We start from the raw sequence: 18,751 nt of genomic DNA on the forward strand, positions 1-18,751 counted from the left end.
GATAACTTATTGTGCCTGAGACTTTTTTGGTTAAAAAGCAGACTTTTCTTATTACTTTAGTGTAACATAAATCATTGTACAAGTCTTACAACTCATTGTGCAAAATGTTTTGCATTCCATGCTCTTCACTCTCAGAACACAAGGCTCCCGTCTGTCCCCAGAGTTACAAAAAAGTCAGCAGGGTGCAAGGCCTTTTCCTATCCTGTCCCCTTCCTCTGGAACAAGGTCCCTGCTGACATCAGACTGTCTGAGTCCGTAGAGGCGTTTAAATCCAAAATTAAAACTCATCTTTAGGCCGTAACTTTCAGCTACTGGCTTATTGTTTGATTATTTCAGGACACGTGCCTGTTACCATTCTCTCGCCAGGAGATCAGTCTCAGTCTCAATAAATCCATTAAACCTAGTACGTACAGTAGAGCCGATGTTGTCCTGCCAATGAGATTTCTGTAAACTTTCTGAATCTCTCTAACCCTATTTGTTTATTCCCTCAAGCACATGAGCCTCCAGGCCGCCTGGAGTCTGGTGTATGTTCTTTTGGTCTGCGCTCTACTGAGCACATTTTTCAAGTCACCTCCACCAAGGAGGTTATGAATATTTGTTTCTTTGTTTGTCAACAGGATTACAACAAAAGTACTGAACCGATTTGCACCAAACTTGGTGGGGGGATGGGGCTTGGGCCAGGGAAGAACCCATTCAGTTTTGGTGTAGATCTGGTGGAAGGGGCAGATCCAGGATTTTCCCATCACATTCCTTAACATTGCGACGTAGGGCATTCTTCAACATTCTCATCAATGACTGGCTTTGGCAGAGGTATGCGCTCTACTGAGTGCCATTCTAGTTCCAGATGTTTTGGATCTGGATCTTGTAAAAACTTTTTTTTTTTTTTTTTTCCTTTTTTCAAGTGTCCCTTAAAAACATCAGTAAACAGTTTCTTTGGCTTTGCTGTTATTCTCACAATGGGTTTTTTGTTACTGGGCTACATGAAAGATGTTCGTTTTGCATGCATTTCCTTGTTGGATCTGTAGATAGGTTTATAGCTCCTATATGTGGATTACACTGCATTTCCCAATTTTTCGTGAGGCCAAATACCTGCTGGATAAACCGCAGATTTGGTTTGGATCTTTACTGCATCTTTGGTGAGCTGATAACTACATATACACACTTTATCCCCATGCAACCACAATTACACCACTCAGTATGCATGTTGGTCCAATGTGTGATTAACTAATAAACCCACACATGTAAACACATGTCCTACACATACTGTATTTCTGTTTTTACCATGTATGTATTTGACCACGTTGACGCTGAGGCCGTGTCGGGAGATGGTGGTGAGCACATCCCCTGCGCTCCTCCTCCACGGCAGGTTGTGGGGGGGGCACCAGGAGGTGATGGCACTGAACAGTAGCTGGAGGTCGTCCTTTTGGGCCAGCTCCTCTGCCGGAGACACAAAGGTGCAGAGCTTCACCAGGATCTGCAAAGAGTGGAAAGGACAGGAAATTGACTCCATACATCAGCCTGAAAATGGGCTGATAAAACTACTGCTGGAAAAAACCCGCAGTTCTAAAGTCAAGCCAGAGTTTTTCATCATGGAGAAAGGAGAGTGTTTGTTAAATGTGTCTTTTGTAACTGGCATCATTATATGTGTAAATGCTATTTCAAGATTCAGGGACTAAGGTCATTATGGCAGTTTGAGTAAATGAAGTGACACATATGAGGTTGAGTTTTCCACCATGATTACAGTAAGGTATCTACAAATCCTTTTATATCAGTGCACAAATGGATTTAATGAATCAAACTAAACCAATAACCATCTTATAATCTGCTGAAGCAGAGTACTGATTCTGCACACATGCTTTACAAGACTTGAGTTTATGCTGAAGTGGCAGCTAATGACTGAGATTTGCTTTTACTCCACAAGTGAAATATGTCTTTATACATCACGAAAACGGCAGAAAATAATAATTAATAATAATAGTAATAATTTGAGAAGAATGGCAATTGAAATGCAGTTGATAAATGTTTATGTCTATATCTTATGATATGTATGAAGAGCTTTAAAAATAATGTTAATTCATATCTGGGTTATGAGGCAGATGTAGAAACCGATTAAAACTTTTCTAGCCGTGGATCTTAACGAACCAGTTGGAGAGTAACCAGCCCAGTTGCCTTTTTACCTGGACGAAGACTTTCTGAAGTAGCGCCCTGCGATCGGCCAGGGGCAGCTCCTGCTGGGTGTGGCCCTGGCCTGGGGTCTTCTCCTGGGTGGGCGGTGGTGGTGGTGGCGGCTGCGGGGAGGGAACCACCGGGGCCTCCGCCATGTGGGGCAGGTCAAAGAACAGGTAGAGGCATTTGACCAGTGTGGAGGGCACAGACATGGTCGTCATGCAGTCCACTGTTTTCTGAGGGGAGGGAGGAAAGGTGTTGGTGTACAAAACGGATTGGAATAATAAAGTTGGAAATTCATTTCCGAGGAGAGCTCAGAAAGAACCTAAATAGAGAAGTCAGAGCCAGATTGATATTCTCATCAGAATTTTTTAACCATCTGCCGAATGCGATTTTTGCAGTAGTCTACTGTATTGTGATAATCAAGACAACTGCGTTTTGCAATTATGTTTTTGATTCTAGTGAGGCTTTGGTAAATGGGTATTTCTACTGTTGTGCAATGGTGTGTGTTTCTGTGAGGAAAAAAGGGCAGGAAGAGTTGTGAGGGCTTGAGGTGTGTGTTTATTGTGTGTTCTCCACAATTATACTGTGTGTGATCCTGTGTGTGCGTGTATGTCTTGATGACAAGGAAAAGGGCTGGAGAAAGAGATGGCTTTTGTGCTCACTGAGGCAAAGGATTCAGATAATCAAATGCTGCCTCCTACAAACACACACACACACACACACACACACACACACACACACACACACACACACACACACACACATACACACAAGTTTGCGCAGCTATCCTTGTCAGGGCATTGCATTGACTGCCATTTATTGTGGACAGCCTAAACCAAACCCTAACCTTAACCAAAACCTATTCATGCCTAATCCTTACCTTAAAGATTTTATATGTATGTTTTTGCTATCGCTACATAACCAGCGTCAGCATCCACAGCCGTTTACTTACCAAGTGCTTCGGCCATCGTTGCGTTTACAAGACAAGAGGTTAGAAAGGCGCTACCTCTTCATCCCCTCATGTTGGACTGAGGGGCAGACCAGAAGCTGCAGTGACTCACTATCACAAAGTGGTATTACGAGACGGGACAGGCCTGGGCAAGCTGGTTAGCATGCTAACTTCAGTAGAAGAAAAGAAGTGATAGAAACAGAAGCAAAATAAGAGCTAGCACTGGCGTTGCTTTCCACTCTTGGCGAGTAAAGGAATGAAGTTTGATGCTGAACTTGCAACGTTTTTGGTTGCGACTGGTAAGTAAACAGCTGTTAATGCTAACGCTGGCTATGTATCGATAGAAAAAAATTAAATATGGCAACCCTTAACCTAACCCCAATTCATCACGCCTAACTTCAACCAGGACCTCAGAAATGACACTTTGCCTCGTTAGGACCAGGCTTAGGTCCTCATGAGGACTACTGGTCCAGTTAAGATCGGCGTTTATACAAGAATAGGTCCCAAAGAGGGAACAAAAATGCCTGTACACACACACACACACACACACACACACACACACACACACACACACACACACACACACACACACACACACACACACACACACACACCAAGAAAGCTCGAACTGACAAATTACCTCACTCTTCCTTTCATTTACACACACACACACACACACACACACACACACACACACACACACACACACACACACACCCACCCACACCAAGAAAGCTCAAACTGACAAATTACCTCACTCTTCCTTTCATTTACACACACACACACACACACACACACACACACACACACACACACACACACACACACACACACACACACACACACAGACTGTGGCTGGTTGAGATGAACATCCCATTTTGCTCCAGCACTGTCTGCACAAGAGAGAGGAGGTGGACTCACAAGGATGAATAACAGAGCACAGCAGACACACACAAAAACACACGCACGCATGCACGCACAGATTCAGTCCCTCATCTGATCGATGGAGAGAAGTAATGGGGGATGGAGAGAAAAAGAGACATTGACAGTGGAAGTAGGTACAGGAGTCTGTAGTTGATTGTGAGTCCGTATAATGGAAAACTGGACCAGCACCTGTGGTGCACCAAGCCTATGAGGCGAAGTGTGTTTATAGGCTGTGACAGACATATTGGCCCTGCTTCAGCTTTAAAGTCAAGGTTACTGCTAACACTCAATCAGGGAAAAAACCGGAGAGGCAAGGCCATTTAATTGGATGTGTGGATGTGTGTGTGGGATGGTTGTGTGTGTGTGTGTGTGTGTGTGTGTGTCAAACAGGGAGAGAGATAAGTGCATTGGGAATGCAGAGCGTGAAGGACATAGTATAAAAAAAGAAGGCAGCATGGAGGTTGAGACAGAGCTACAAACAGAAATATTGCTGTTTTGTCATCTGAGAGAGGAGGAGCAGGAGGTGAGTGAGAGAAAGAGAGACAGAAGAAGAACATTAAAGGGAGGGAGGTGACGTCAGGTATATTGGGAGGCCAGCTGACAGGAGGGTCCTTTGTTTTACCATCTTACACACCAGAGGAAAAGAATACAAATACATTAAACCCAGTCACTCCCTCTCAAACACACACACACACACACAGAAACACAGAGAAACAAGACCATGGCGGGTAATTCTTTATCTTGTCAGTTTTTGTGTGCTAACATCAAACAGTTATGCAGCAGTATAATGAAACTGTTGCCCTAGCTATCACAATGACATAAGAGCAGGTTGGCAGAAAACGTAGTGGACACAGATGAGAATGGACGAAAGGAGGGTTTCATATCAGCAGCAGCAGCCTACATGGCACAAAAAGAGGGCTTAAGATCTGAGCATCACCAGTTCAAACACTCAGGTTCTGGGCTTTGAGAATTCATAATGAGCTGTAATCATGTATATGACAGGTCTGTTTTTATTTTAATGAGTGAAACGTTTGAAAGTTGTTAATATTGTGTTGAGACTTGTGAGGGGTGCCTCGTTTAGCAACTACCGCCAAGGTTCCCTAAGGAAAGGCACTCAACACTCAAAAGCTTCAGTAGACGTGTTGAAAGACCTTTGAATGAGAAGACTAGAGGACTTCTGAAAGCTGGTTCCATTTTGGATCCGGTTTCCGGTCGGCAAAATAGCCATATTCATTAAGCTCTAACGCCGACTTATCGCCTATCGAAAACCTTTTATCTCTCCTCGTTATTTTTCAAAACCAATGTTGACAACATTCAGTTAACGGGCTTTTTATTCGATAAGTTCACTTGTTAATGGATTCAGATTTGATAAAATCGTATCGAACTCCAAATAACTGAATCTACAGAAAAAGCTATGTTTATGAAAACACACTTCCCCAGTTCAAAAAAAGACTAAAATACTGTATAAGAATCTGGCATCTCTTTGACCATAAAATACAACATAGTCAATCTGGCTTCACTTAACATGATTCTTCAACCAAATGAAATTTACCAGAATGACTTTTGAAAAGGCGGACAGGACTTGTGGTGTCTGGTGTCTGCTCTGAAAAGCGTAAAATTTAAGCAAGAAGTGGATTTGAAAAATAAACTTCAGTTTTATTCCCTGACGGTAGCGGCTTGCTGTTTGCATGTGTACAAACTTCGGTGGGTGTATTTTTGCAATGCTGTGTACAAGGTAAGCCGTGGCACTTCAATGTCCCCCCTTGCAGCACTTATCCTTCAACTCTTCTGCTCTAGAACACTGTCTTGAACATAATGCAGCAGAAACAAACCGGTATAAAATACAAAGTGTACTGTATTTTTTCCTCTCAAGCTTCCCAATTTATTTTTCCACACCTTCTCTTAGAGGTGAAGTAAATCAATATGAAGCATGGCTGTTGTGAGTGTATGTGTTTTGAAAAGAATAGGTAACCCAAGGAAAAAAGAGTGGAGGGAGGTTTTAAAACATGTCTCCAGAAAGAGAGAGGAAGTGTTTAACTCGACAACAACAAAGGCAAATTTCTGATGTGCAGCAGACCAGGAAAAGCACCCAGCCAGCCAGCCGACAGCGATGCTCCCCTCAAGACCTCCAGAGGAATGCAGGCCGAAAAGCTCAAAAGATGTCTGTTGGCCACAGTTTGAGATCACAGACACAGAGGGAAACCAGAGCTTAATGTCTAACATCTAAACCGGGAGGGCTAGAGGTTAAGATTCAGAATTATGAGGAGTAGTGTTGCATTGTGACTAGTTGCTAGACACACAAATCTGATTGTTGACTTGATCTGATTTTATGCAATTTTGAAAAGTTGATAATAACGCTACTCATGTGACATACAGAGCCATCAGCAGAACGGCTATGAGTCGAAAAAATAAAAACAATGAATAAAACAAGTATCAGGTAGAAACATCGGGCTCAGCTTCAATTCCTTCATTCAGAACGGTAAAGCAAATGGGGTTAGGCTTAACAAATGACTGTGCTTGGGGAGGATAAGCTGGGATGGGTCAGGTGGGAATTTATAGTTGTACTCAATAGCCTGTTTCTCGGTTCTTCCAGAGGATGACGGTATTTTCTGCAGGAAGATCAAAGGGGGAAGATGTAAATGGGGATACAGAAAGCTGAAAAACCTCTTTTTTTTACAAGCTGTTTCCCCCCATTTTATATTACGTCTATGCTCACAAGCATGAGGCCAAGGCAAGGATACATACACAGACACACAGGATGGCAATCGCACACAAAACAATTATGTCAGTAGAAAGATAGTGCACTTATGCACAAAAAGAAGACGGTGATGCAAATAAATATATGGTTCTTCTACCAACCTGTCCGGAGGAGGCCAACAGGTTGATGGTGGTCAGAAGCATCCAGCCGCGACTCGCCTCCTCACTCTGGTTCACCTCCAGGAACTGGACAATAGCTCGACTGGCTGCCTCTGGAGAAGCAAACACACACACACACGGACAGATAAACATACATTTACCCGGATGGGAAGTGACAGCTCACTGTGGCAGGCAGATGGGCTGCTGGAACAATCATCAGTTATGCAACGAATAAATCACTTTGGTGAATGTGACGTGGGAAAGTGTGGAGTTGAGGCTTCTTGGTTTGTCTTGTCTACAACCCACTTGTGCAGGGAAAAAAAACAAACAACAACATAATTTGTACATATTAAGATGTTCTTAGAAATTTGATGTGTGACTTGCAAGATTACATCCTGTCAGAAAAGCTGATTCTCGTGCTTTATATTGACAGTGGAGGAGGAGGGGGAACCCAGTTATTGCAGGTAATTTAGAAAAGTATAATCAACTCTTCAATTAAGCACACAGGTCTAGTAAAAATGGGCTACATGTATAAAGATAACAGCATGACATGCGTGTCTCACACAAGACTATTGTAGGGGTTGGACATTGAAACCATTAAATAAACTTGCAACTTGGTTCCAACACATATAACTCATATAAGCCATTTGCTCAACCACTGTGAGGGGACATTGGCCTTTACCCAATTGTAATGTGAATCTTTATCTTCTATATTAAAACAGATGACTATTCAGCCTTAGAGCAATAACCTGACAGTCAAACTGAATTGCCATTTTGTTATCACTCCATCATTCAGGTTTACATTGGCTTCATGTTGTTCTTCATGTTTTCTGTTCGGGAGGGGGGAGTATTTTGCCCTAATCCTGTCTCAATTCAATACAGATGATTAAGGCAATCCAGAAAGTCAATTTTAGGCTCTGCCTGTTTGACCTACAGTAATCAGTTATCCCTCTTATCTGACTGACTGGCTGGCTACAGATTTCCATGCGCGCTAGCCAGCTCAACTACCTTCTTTGTGCAGCCACCAATAGTTCTGCTCCCAGGTCAAGTCGACTTTCTTCTTACGTTTCTTTTCTTACAATGAAGAGGTCTTTAGCTAAGTATTCATTACACAAGATTTACTAAGATCCATTAACGAATATTTGTTGTGAAGAAAATAGACGTGTTGAGAGCAGAAAGTGAAACGTACCTAACATGTTAGGCTGGGATCAGACTGCCTAACTTTTTTGTCTTTCACAATGGTCACCATGTCAGATTAGGCAATCATGGTGCCATAAATTCTTGTCGCATATTGGTCATCGCATGTCGTCGGGGAGGTGGGTGGAGAAATTGTAAAACATGCTGTCAAGCACTGTCAATAGCATGCCAAACCCACAGGCGGTGCTATAACCCTCAGAGGGTGCTACGTCATATTGGTCACCGTGAGGGAACACGTCACAGGAGATGTCACACTAGGAAGGAAAATACAAAAAAATTCTGCCACGCTAGACTCCTCATCGGGTTGTCGTGGGGCGTTCCAGATGCCACATCACTGTTCATATTCGGGCAAGACACTGGAAATTAGTCGGCCACGACAACATCATGTCCCAGTCGGGCTGAATTTGTGTAGTTTGATCCTGACCTTAGTCAAAGCTGCTAGCTGGAAAATGTTAGCAACTGAGCACATCCAGGCTGTCTTCGTTAACCTGTGTCTGCTACAGTAATTCTTCTCGAAAAACTTGTCTCCTTCATAAAAGAATGCGAACATTATGCATATAATTAGTATTTATTCTATCGATACATTCAGTTCAGCTATTACAACTAAAGCAGTGATTTGGAACAGTGATTAAATTGACTGCAACTAACCCCATTTTTAGGATGTTCCAGTCCGTCTGACTCATCATCTTTGTTGCCAGCCACAAAGGCTCTGACTGGCTCAGATTCATCTCCAATCATGGAAAAGGCCACTCTTGAAAACAAACCCACCGCTGTGTCCAACTTCACTCCCTTGTTCACTCGTTCACGACTCCCTTCATAATAGACTCTCAGTAATTCACTCTTTGATGAGTAGTAAATTGACATTTCAGACGCTTATGAATCATCTTGATCTTGCGTTTTACACTGACAGGTGTAGACTCACAACTATAAAATGCATAACAGAATGCATATAGGCTATACAATGCATATTTTGCATTGTGGGACTGTTAGCAGAAAGCAGAAAGTGTGTTTAGAGCAAGGCACTAAAACCCTAGTTACTTCCTTGACCTGCATGAGGGGGCTGCAGTGGGTGACTGACTGTAGCATTGCACTGTATTATACATATTCTCTACGCTCTGGATGGAGAAATAAACACCTTTCTAACTGATTAGCTAGTCCAACAGCTCGCTGTTCAGCGAAAATCAAAATCAGTTGTTTTGAGTAGATTACTGCAAAGTCGTTTGAGAGCCTGAGTCAACTACTGACTCAGTCTGCAAGGGCCTGATGACCAGCTGGAGTGGTGCGTGTTTAGACCGTGCTGTTACAACATCAGAGCTGTTCTCTGCTCGAAAACAACGCATCACATGGTCAGACAGAGACAAGAAAGAGATGAAGAAAGGTGATAAAGAAGGAGAAATTAGAGACAGAGAGCTGGAGAATTACTCTGTCTGTGTGTGTGTGTGTGTGTGTGTGTGTGTGTGTGTGTGTGTGTGTGTAGGCCCGTCAGTCCGTTTAACATCTTTCCTGTGGGGAAGCCACAGGCAAAGCCCCCACTACTAGGAGGTAGGACAATAGGAGATGCTGCTGGCTCACCTGTAGCGAAGACTAACCCTTAGGTCAGATTAAAGACAACATGCATTGATCCTTTCTATAAAAAAATCTACTGAATGGGAAACACTTAAAGGTTCATTTTAAACGGAAACATTGTACATTTTAATCAGTTGTAGGACAAGACAGACACTGTTCCTAATAGATGAAAGAAAAAGCCCCTCCCTATCTTCGTATATACTTCATGAATATGATCTCACTCACAGGCACCAAATAGCAAATATTTTGGGTGTTTTATTTTCTTACAGGATATGTTTTTACAGTTTTACAGGAAAAGTTAAACCAATGACAATCCTAGCATCATTATTTTAACTATAGAAATCACCCAAATGGAACATATCAAAAGGAGTTAAGGGAAAAAAAAAAAATCCCTTCCAACATCTATGACCTCATTAGCAAAGCCGAACGGAGAGCAAACACCTAGCGAGGCGCGAAGGTAACGAGTAGATCATCTTTGTGACAAGAAGAAAACCGGTTATGGGAAATAACCGTAACACTGTCAAAGAAATGATAAATTGATGTTTATAAGTACTTCCTATTACATTTTTACCGTTATAAATCAACCTGTCAGAGAGCTCACCTGTTGATTTATTGGAGGCCCTCCGTCTGATCTCGGTCACCATGAGTCGTGAGACCTGGGTGGTGAACTGGAGCAAGTCGGAGAACTTCTCCGTCATGCTGCTGGGCGGAGCATTGCCAAAGACCTAAAGCAAAACATATCAGCTGAAGTTTAATCAGAGAGAATTTCAAGAGAACAGGGAATATGTGGTAATTAAAATCCAGACACATTAATGATGTCAATAATGTCACTCTGAAATAAAAAAAAACAAACGTTAATGCTTTTAGAACGGGGGTTAAACTGACCATTGAGTAGAAAATTAGACATTTATTTATTTAAAAAGTTAGCTGATCATTTCTTTAATGGAAAGAACATATAATGAACTGGTCGTCATTCACTATTAAAGCCTGCCGAGCCTCACAATTACAGCTGTAATCACATCAAGCAGGGACAAACAGGAACAATCCAGGTGGAGGTACACCGGCTAACATCTTTGGTTTTTCCCTGGCATGTTTTTAATTTTACAGCCACAGTGCAGACTGCAGCCTGAGCCTTTGGGAGAGCACGTCAGAGAAAAAAAACCACACTTCATTCAACAACGGCTCATCGTGTATTTCTTTATCCAGCAAATCTGACACTGAAGTAGGCCTGAAGCCCGGCATCCCGCTGCTACGGGAGTACTCTACTTTTGAATTCTGACATGAATTATGCCACCAGCGAGTGACTCACAGCCAGCGCTGGGTAATTAGCTGACAAGTCAAGAGACCCTTGGTAAGGCACTCCAGTTTGACAAGAACACTCAACGAGGCTGCCTGCAGCAATGGCTGCAAAACAAAGAGACATACTGCTCTATCAGTGTAATAGAAGGAGAGACTGCAAATATAAAAATCATTTTACTGAGTCCTGCATTCTCCGCTTTGTTGAATAAACACACACATACATTTTACATTAATCTATGGCTATTCCCATTTAAAAGCTCCCTCGCATGACTTCCCATTCATTCCCCTCTGCATCAAAGCAGTTCATATACCATACCCCTTTGTCTATGCATTTCATGCTGGGTCAATCAGTAGGCTGTCAACTGTCCAGTTTACATGTGTTTGTCATTAGTGCTGGAATGATGAACCCATGATAAACTAGCCAATCAACAGAAAGTTATTTAGAACAATTTTGAGAAATGATTAAAACGATGAATTGGCTATCAAACAAAAACGACAAATGTTCACAAATTCACTTCTCAAATGTGCAGATTTGCTGCTTTTTACATTACTACTACTTACTACTACATTATTATTACATTACAAATTTTACATTACAAATTTTACATTATTATTTATCGCATAAACGATTAATCGGTTAAAGAAAAAGGATTAATCCCTATGGATCTATCTAGATTTTAACTATTTGTCTGAGATTTTTCAGGTGTTCAGATCTGGTTTATCATCTGTATTTGCAACCAACCAGCAACTGAATTACTTTTAATTTCAGTGTAGGCCAGTTTCTTATGTGGTCATGTGAGGTCCAGTGACTATTAAACTCTAGTTCCTGATGTGACTTAGACATATTTTTGCAAAAAATGACTTATGTTGTGTTACTGACGATGAAGATTATATTCTCAGGTATTTGCGATTTCAGTTCTTTTTTGATGCAGCCTGTGGCTCGAGAATTAAGATGTTGTTGCTTTTCGATTAAACTTGGGGTTGACAGTGTGTGCGTTCACTACCTTTGCGTGGCTTCATTTTCCCTTCGCACCTGTCTACCTGATGTGATTTAGACAATGTTTACTCTGTCTAATTCTTTTGGGGATCTGTACTTTGGGACCAGGCCGATCCCAGTGTGCCTGTGTGTCATCAAGGAGCTCAAGATTTAATTCGGGATCAATACTAGAGGTGATGATAATGTATGACTCCATATACGGTTGTTTGATCATTTACATGGTAGATTCAGTAAATATATGTGATCCAAAGCTAGGCTGAAAACGTATATCTCACTGTGCTCTATTTAGCTGAACTTTAGCAATAAAGTCAACATTCCCAAACAAGTCAACCAGCTTATTTCCATCATATTTAACTGCAGGCTGTTGAAATAGAATTCTTGTGGTGTCTAGTCAGGTGCGTGAAACCACAGAATCTGAATCCCAAATAATTCCCAGGTGACATCTCATTTATTGAGTTCATATCAATCCATCCATATTATCTATTACGTCTGTGATGTAATAGGCGCTGCGTGTTGATGGAGCACCAACTTGTCTGTAACGCCATGAGTCCAACAGATTGCCTGGCAATTCTTCTTTTTTGTAAACTACATGCACAAGAAACACCAGATGAATGCCAGCTTCATACATCACAGAAACAAATGAACGCTTTTCGGTAAGCTGTCAACTCAGATGTGTTATATGAATTGATATCTATTCTTGTAGAGCAGAACTGTAATTGAGACCATCAACATTTGTCTACCTGTGTTTGGACTGCCCCCAAACCCCCCTCCAACCCCTGGTGCGACCTACCCTGTTAAATACGGGAAGCATCATGTAGAGCTTCTCCTCCTGCTCCTTCTGCGTCATGTGGCGAGGAGGGTGGCACAGTTCGGAGAACAGGCGTCGCAGGTGCATCAGGCCCAGCGCATTGTCCTGGGGGCTGCACTCCTCCTGCCTCGGCCGCCCCATGATCCTCTTCACCATGTTCATCTTGAGCGGCTTTGTCAGGGCAAAGGCAGCCCTGCGGAGGGGAGAGGGGGGGTTAATTACACGTCTCTTAGCAGTTCAGTACTTAAACGTCCCGTTGGTCTAGGTATCAAATCTAAGTAATTTTTTGGTTCCAACTAGAGCGTCCGCACTGCCAGTGATCAAAAACTGTTAACTACCGAAAGTTGGCATTGCACACTGGATCAGATTCGTACTCTTGTTTACATCTTCTTTAATCAGTCTCTGATTAAAATCATAATGTTTTGGTTAAATGGTTGTTTGGCCGCTTGTCTTTAAACTTTCATGTTTCTCAAATTATCTATATTGTTGTAGTATCTCTACCAAAACCTGGGTATCATAACAGCACTATTATTGTAAAAATTCAAACAACAACCAGCCTTAATGTATGGTTGGGGACATGTAAAATGTGAACAAGATTTACATCAACAGTGCTGTAAATTGGTTGAGCATGAAAATAAATAACAGTATAAACAAGCAACGAGCCACCATAAAAAACAGAAATGTCTTTGGGGTGACATACTTTTCCCTCTGCAAACTTCATTAAAGTTTCTCTGCTCTTAGAAAACCACATTAAAACAGCTTTTGGAATTTCTAAATAGTAAACTCTTTTGTCCTGCTTTTTGCTCTGAATTGGTCATTTGAATACATCTGATTGATCTGTCTAGTTAATTCTAACTTAGTTTTCTGTTAAACAACCCACCACCTGTTGTTAATGTTTTGTAAGCCATCTCCTTGTCAACTGCGCAAAAGCTACAAACAGCCAGCTACGACCCAAAAGTGGCTAATGACTTGTTTCTCAAATGCTGTCGCTCTAAGAGGTCTGGCATATTTTGTTTAAAAAAAAAAGTTTATCTTTCTCAGACTGGGAAACTGAAAAAGTAGCAAACACTGGGATCAGGACTGAAGCTCAGCTATCATATAAATCAATACTGAGCATTAGTATTTCAAACTGTACTTGTGACATAATAAACCTGACATTTTTGTTTTTTAAATAAGTATTTCTTGTACTGCGTTGGACTACAGACTGTCCCAAGTTCAGCTTACTGTGTTCCTTTAGCCGGTTTACTCTGAAATGTACCCATTTGACATCTCTCTTCCTTTTCAGCATGGTCATTTTATATTTAGCCATCGTTTCCAAACATCCAGTCCTCTCCAGAATAGCTTTAGGATGGTTGCTAGGAGACTTCACTGAGCTGCAAAGCCTACATACGACACAGAAAAACATCCCCATGATAAAAACAGACTCAACAGACTGGAACGGTGCGACAAAGTTGCTCATCAATCTCAATGCGAGCTTCCTACTTCAGCAACCGCACTGTACACTGTGCCTTGCTCAAGGGTACGCCGACACTGGTGACTGAAGGAGAGACAAGCATTTTTCACTCGCTTTCCCCACATGCTAGAGTATGTGCCGCTGGGGATGTGGGACATTAAGGAAAACATTATCACAGTGTTTTGCTATATACGACATGAAAAAACACACCACTTTCCTCAGCTCCTGCTATCTCTCCTTGCATTTCTCCAACATGGGTAGGCCATCGTGCTGCCGTTAAACCTGTGATGACAGCACGATTGCTCTGATCATTGGACTCTTTCACACTGTTTAGGTGATTATTCACCAGCTGCAAGCTTGTCCTACTTTTTAAATCATACGTAGCTCAAAAGCATTGGCTGGCTGTAGGTACTGTAAGTTACTGTTTTGTACAAAACATTTTCTCAAACAACGGGATTTCGTTTAAATCTGAACATCAGGTATATATACAAATGTCCCTTGCCAAAGTTACATTCCTGGTCAACTAGTAGACCTACACTGAGGTGAACTGCAGCTAAAAGGCACTGACAGTTCAGATCCAGTCCTCTAGGACAGTCAGCCAGCTCCATGGACGGTGAGGAGACATGACAGTCTACCATGTAGTCCCTCCTCTCCCAGTGGAAGACGTGCACTCCTCACAGTGGATTATGCTCACTTCAGACAAAACAGTTCCTGCCCTTTAGTTTAAAAACTAAACGCAATGAAAGATGCAACAATCAGATTTTCAGGGAGCAAATATTAATTACTCATTCTATTTTTTTAAGGAAGTCACTAGCTTATAATAATCTGATCACTCCCTGGAGGAACAAATCGTATGATGACTTCTTTTGAACAACAGCAACAAGTGACCTAAAAGTGAAAATATAAAAGCTAAAAATCACTGTGTTTAACAGTTTGTTTTGATTGTTACAGGAAAGCAAACCTTCAGTTTAAAGCCACTCCAGGAGCATTGCCCCATCTTTTTCCTTTCAATTTCTACCATCTAGTGAAGTTGACAGAACCTTAAAATGAATATTTAATAACTGAATAATGCAATGAACCAGGCGGGATATCAAAATCATGCCTACCGAGTTCCAAACGTCGCTTTGTGTTTGACCAGTAAGCAACTAAGGGATTGTTCTGATACAGAAACATGCCCACTTTCTGTATAGTCCATGGTTCACGCATGCCAACAACCTCTCTCCCCGGGGCCAGTGTACAGTGCACTCTGCAAGCTGACCAAAACAAAACAACACATTCTTAACTCACTGCCTATTGAGATGCTCTACACGTACAGGTCGGGTCTAAACAAATATGTGAGCAAACTCACATATTTAAACATTGTGGTGTGGAAAATATCTTCAAGTGAATGTATATTACAGGTAATTTCCCTCAAAACTATTCCTGGAAGGTAAGCCAAAGGGTGAATTTCATACACTAGGTATCCCTGTGCAGAGAGATGTGATGCTGTAGCAGACACAGATCATTGAAGAAGCTATTTGCAATGAAAGGTGCAAGTTTTCAGAAATAGCCACTCTGCTACACATTCCCTGACACCCGCCAGTAAAACCGCGTCTTCTACCACGGGGCAGCGTAACGCCCCACTCTAAATTCCTTGCTCGGTGGCACCTCAGAAGTAGCTATTGAGGGACTGGAAAATATCTTTCATTCCCTTTCCGCAGCCACTTATGTGAAGTTTAAACAAATCTGGATTCAGACCAGCCAACCTCAGGCTAAGGGCCCCTCAGAGCAGGCTAATTCACTCTTGGCAAGCTTCTCCATCTGTTGTAAACATCAAGCCAAGAGGGTTCTATTATTGTGCTTGTGTCTTACACATTTTAAATGTTTGTTTTTTTTGGCTGAAATAATTATTTCCGATAAACGCTTTATGCCAATCAATCAATCCATACGATAATTTATTTGTGACAAAGAGGTATTCAAATGTAATGGCTAGATTGGCATGAAATCATCATCATTAACCAGAGGAAGAAACATACTGATTTTGGTGAACCTGTCACCTTTTTCTCTAGTCCCACCATCACACAAAACTTTGAACTGAGCTTATCTCTGGATTCATCAAACACACAATATTTACTGCGCAAAAACACTCTCCCAACAAGAAAATACTGACTGATTTGATGAACCCATGACCTTTCCCCTAGCACCACCAACAGACCAAACTTTGGCTACTCTTTCACTATTATTCTGGCATCTATGCAGTACAACGGTGACAGTGACCCTAATGGCTGAGTGGGACAACTATTAGGTGTTCCCAGAGGTCTGCCCTCTACTGAGTGTTTTCTTGTTGAAGGTCTGCTTTTCCACGACCGACATCTCAACAACCAGCGTCTACTTTCTCCTCATCTCTCATTCCTTTAAGGACTGTCATAAAAGACAGCAAGAGCCTGAAAAAAAACATCATGGAGAAGGCAGACAGACAGCTACTAAGAATCTTCCAAGTGTTATTCTGATTTACAGGAACGTGGCATCTCTGGCACTAACACAATTACTCTAGACTGAAGGCTTTGGTAACTCATTTTGCCCACACAGCAGGGCTTCCATCTGCTCGATCTCACACTCAAACTGTAATTCCATTTAACATCTGCCATTTAGTATACTTCTATCTAAAGTGTCTGACACCGCCCATGAGTGTATACATGTGTTTTTAGCATGGACAGTCTCACTACACAGGAAAGGCAACCACTCACCAAAGCAGGACTCCCTTTATTAAAATTAACTGTCATGAATATCAATCAACAGTAACTGGCTTGATTCACAAAAATCAAAGAGTGAGAAATGAAAGGAAATGACAGATGCTGCCGTAATCATGCTTTGAGTTACATAATCAGTTCTGTCACATCGGTGCTTCGGGCTTCTTTCCTCAGTTTGAACGGAAATTTAATAATAAAGAAATACAGGTAGGATGTTGAATTAATCTTGGTTTGACATTTAAAATACAGCCTGTGTTGGCAGAGATATATTCAACAATTCGGCTCCTGTTAATTATCAGCTCTGCCTGTCTGAGATAAGGCATTAGAGAAAACCCTACAGTGTATATCCTTCCAAAACAAAAAAATTATAACCCTGCCTGCTGCAGGGACTGATAAAGTTTGTTGAAGATGTGACGGGAGACTTTTGTTTTCAGTGACAGGCTTATAGATGCACCAACTCTAAATTATAGCAGTCACATTTATTACAGCATTCTCACTTATTCTATATGATGTATTAAGGAAATCCTAACAGATTTCTGAAAGGATAAATTCAGTATTTGAAGCAAAAAAGAATAAAATGTACAAGAAACTGCAGATCTGAGATACAGTATTATCTTCATTATGCTGCTGCCACATTGAAGTTTTTTAAAGCGATATCTTGACCAGTAACACACTACTGCTTCTCTTTTACTGTATTTAAGAGGAAGTGACTGCAGAACATTATGTCTTTTCAGCCACAGGAAGTTACAAGGCAGGGTCTGATTAAACACAACACTGAGGGAGGCTTTAAGCTAGAATTTAAACTGAACTTTAAAATTTAGCTAGAATGCATAAAGTTGAAAAAGTACGTTTCTGCAAATTTACTGTTGGAGAGATCAAGCACAGATTATGCAGCCAGAGGGCAATTTTTACAACGGCTACCACTATTTATGTGACAGCCAATAATCAAAGTTTTATGCGGTTTGTTATGTTTACCGTTAATGTACGCCAGCCGAGATGGTCATAATCAACAAACAACACCATAAAACCATTATCTGAGTGAACTGCTAACTGCACATACACTATAAGCTGACAAACAGGGTTTTCCCCATAATCAGTTTTGTTCTGAACTATGGTTTTGTTTTCACAAAAAAATGACTCATGCCTTTTGACTGCATGTCAGAAAACCGAGTCAGCAGTTTGTTACAGAAAGAACAAGAAATTATGCAAAAAAGGAAAACTATCTTCTGTACGTGGTGCTGAAAATTTTAATAGACACATTAACTTTGTTTCCTGTAACTACATTTTAAGAAAAGTTCCGGACATCTGAATAATAGTTGATTCTCCAACAGACTGTTTGGTAACTCATTGAAGCTCATCAGTGAGTCACAAGTAACAATTGCATTAATGTGAACCAATTATCCATCCTTTGCATATCTTTTCAAGATTATGTTTATGGAAGCAATAGTTGATTACCATGATTGCATGTCATAACGCAGATGAGATGAGATGAGACAGAGATTCTCAGCACCGCTGCAGCCTAATCAGCTCTCTCCACTGCCAACATCCTTCCCCTTTCTGTGTCGACACATATACTACATTTGGCCCTTGCTTCTCATTTATCCCATTTAATAATCCACAAAACCCACATGACAGCCCTGATCATAAATAAAAGAAACTGAATCCTCCACTGGATGAACGGCCAGACCATTGGCAGTAGTAAAACAAAGAGGTACATATATAGCTGGCCAAGTCTTTGAGAAATAGCCACAGATCTATTGCTCATTCGGCGAGGCCAGCACACCAGCAGTGGGGTTATAAAGTG

At 41.4% G+C, this 18,751-nt stretch overlaps 1 protein-coding gene across 1 annotated transcript in view; it reads right to left on the reverse strand.

Moving 5' to 3' along the window:
• Positions 1-18,455, reverse strand: part of wdfy3 (WD repeat and FYVE domain containing 3) — a 90,952-nt gene extending 72,497 nt beyond the window's left edge. Inside the window, exons 1-6 of the mRNA XM_040154624.1 lie at positions 18,403-18,455; positions 12,748-12,958; positions 10,263-10,386; positions 6,902-7,011; positions 2,178-2,402; positions 1,282-1,474 (exon numbers count right to left, since the gene is read on the reverse strand). Of these exons, the coding sequence (XP_040010558.1) occupies positions 1,282-1,474; positions 2,178-2,402; positions 6,902-7,011; positions 10,263-10,386; positions 12,748-12,958; positions 18,403-18,413 (874 nt within the window). The 5' untranslated portion in view covers positions 18,414-18,455. The remainder of the gene's footprint in view (positions 1-1,281; positions 1,475-2,177; positions 2,403-6,901; positions 7,012-10,262; positions 10,387-12,747; positions 12,959-18,402) is intronic.
• Between the last annotated feature and the right edge of the window lie 296 nt (positions 18,456-18,751).

The sequence above is a fragment of the Xiphias gladius genome, chromosome 19 (genome assembly GCF_016859285.1).
Source record: "Xiphias gladius isolate SHS-SW01 ecotype Sanya breed wild chromosome 19, ASM1685928v1, whole genome shotgun sequence".
NCBI classification, from domain to species: domain Eukaryota; kingdom Metazoa; phylum Chordata; class Actinopteri; order Istiophoriformes; family Xiphiidae; genus Xiphias; species Xiphias gladius.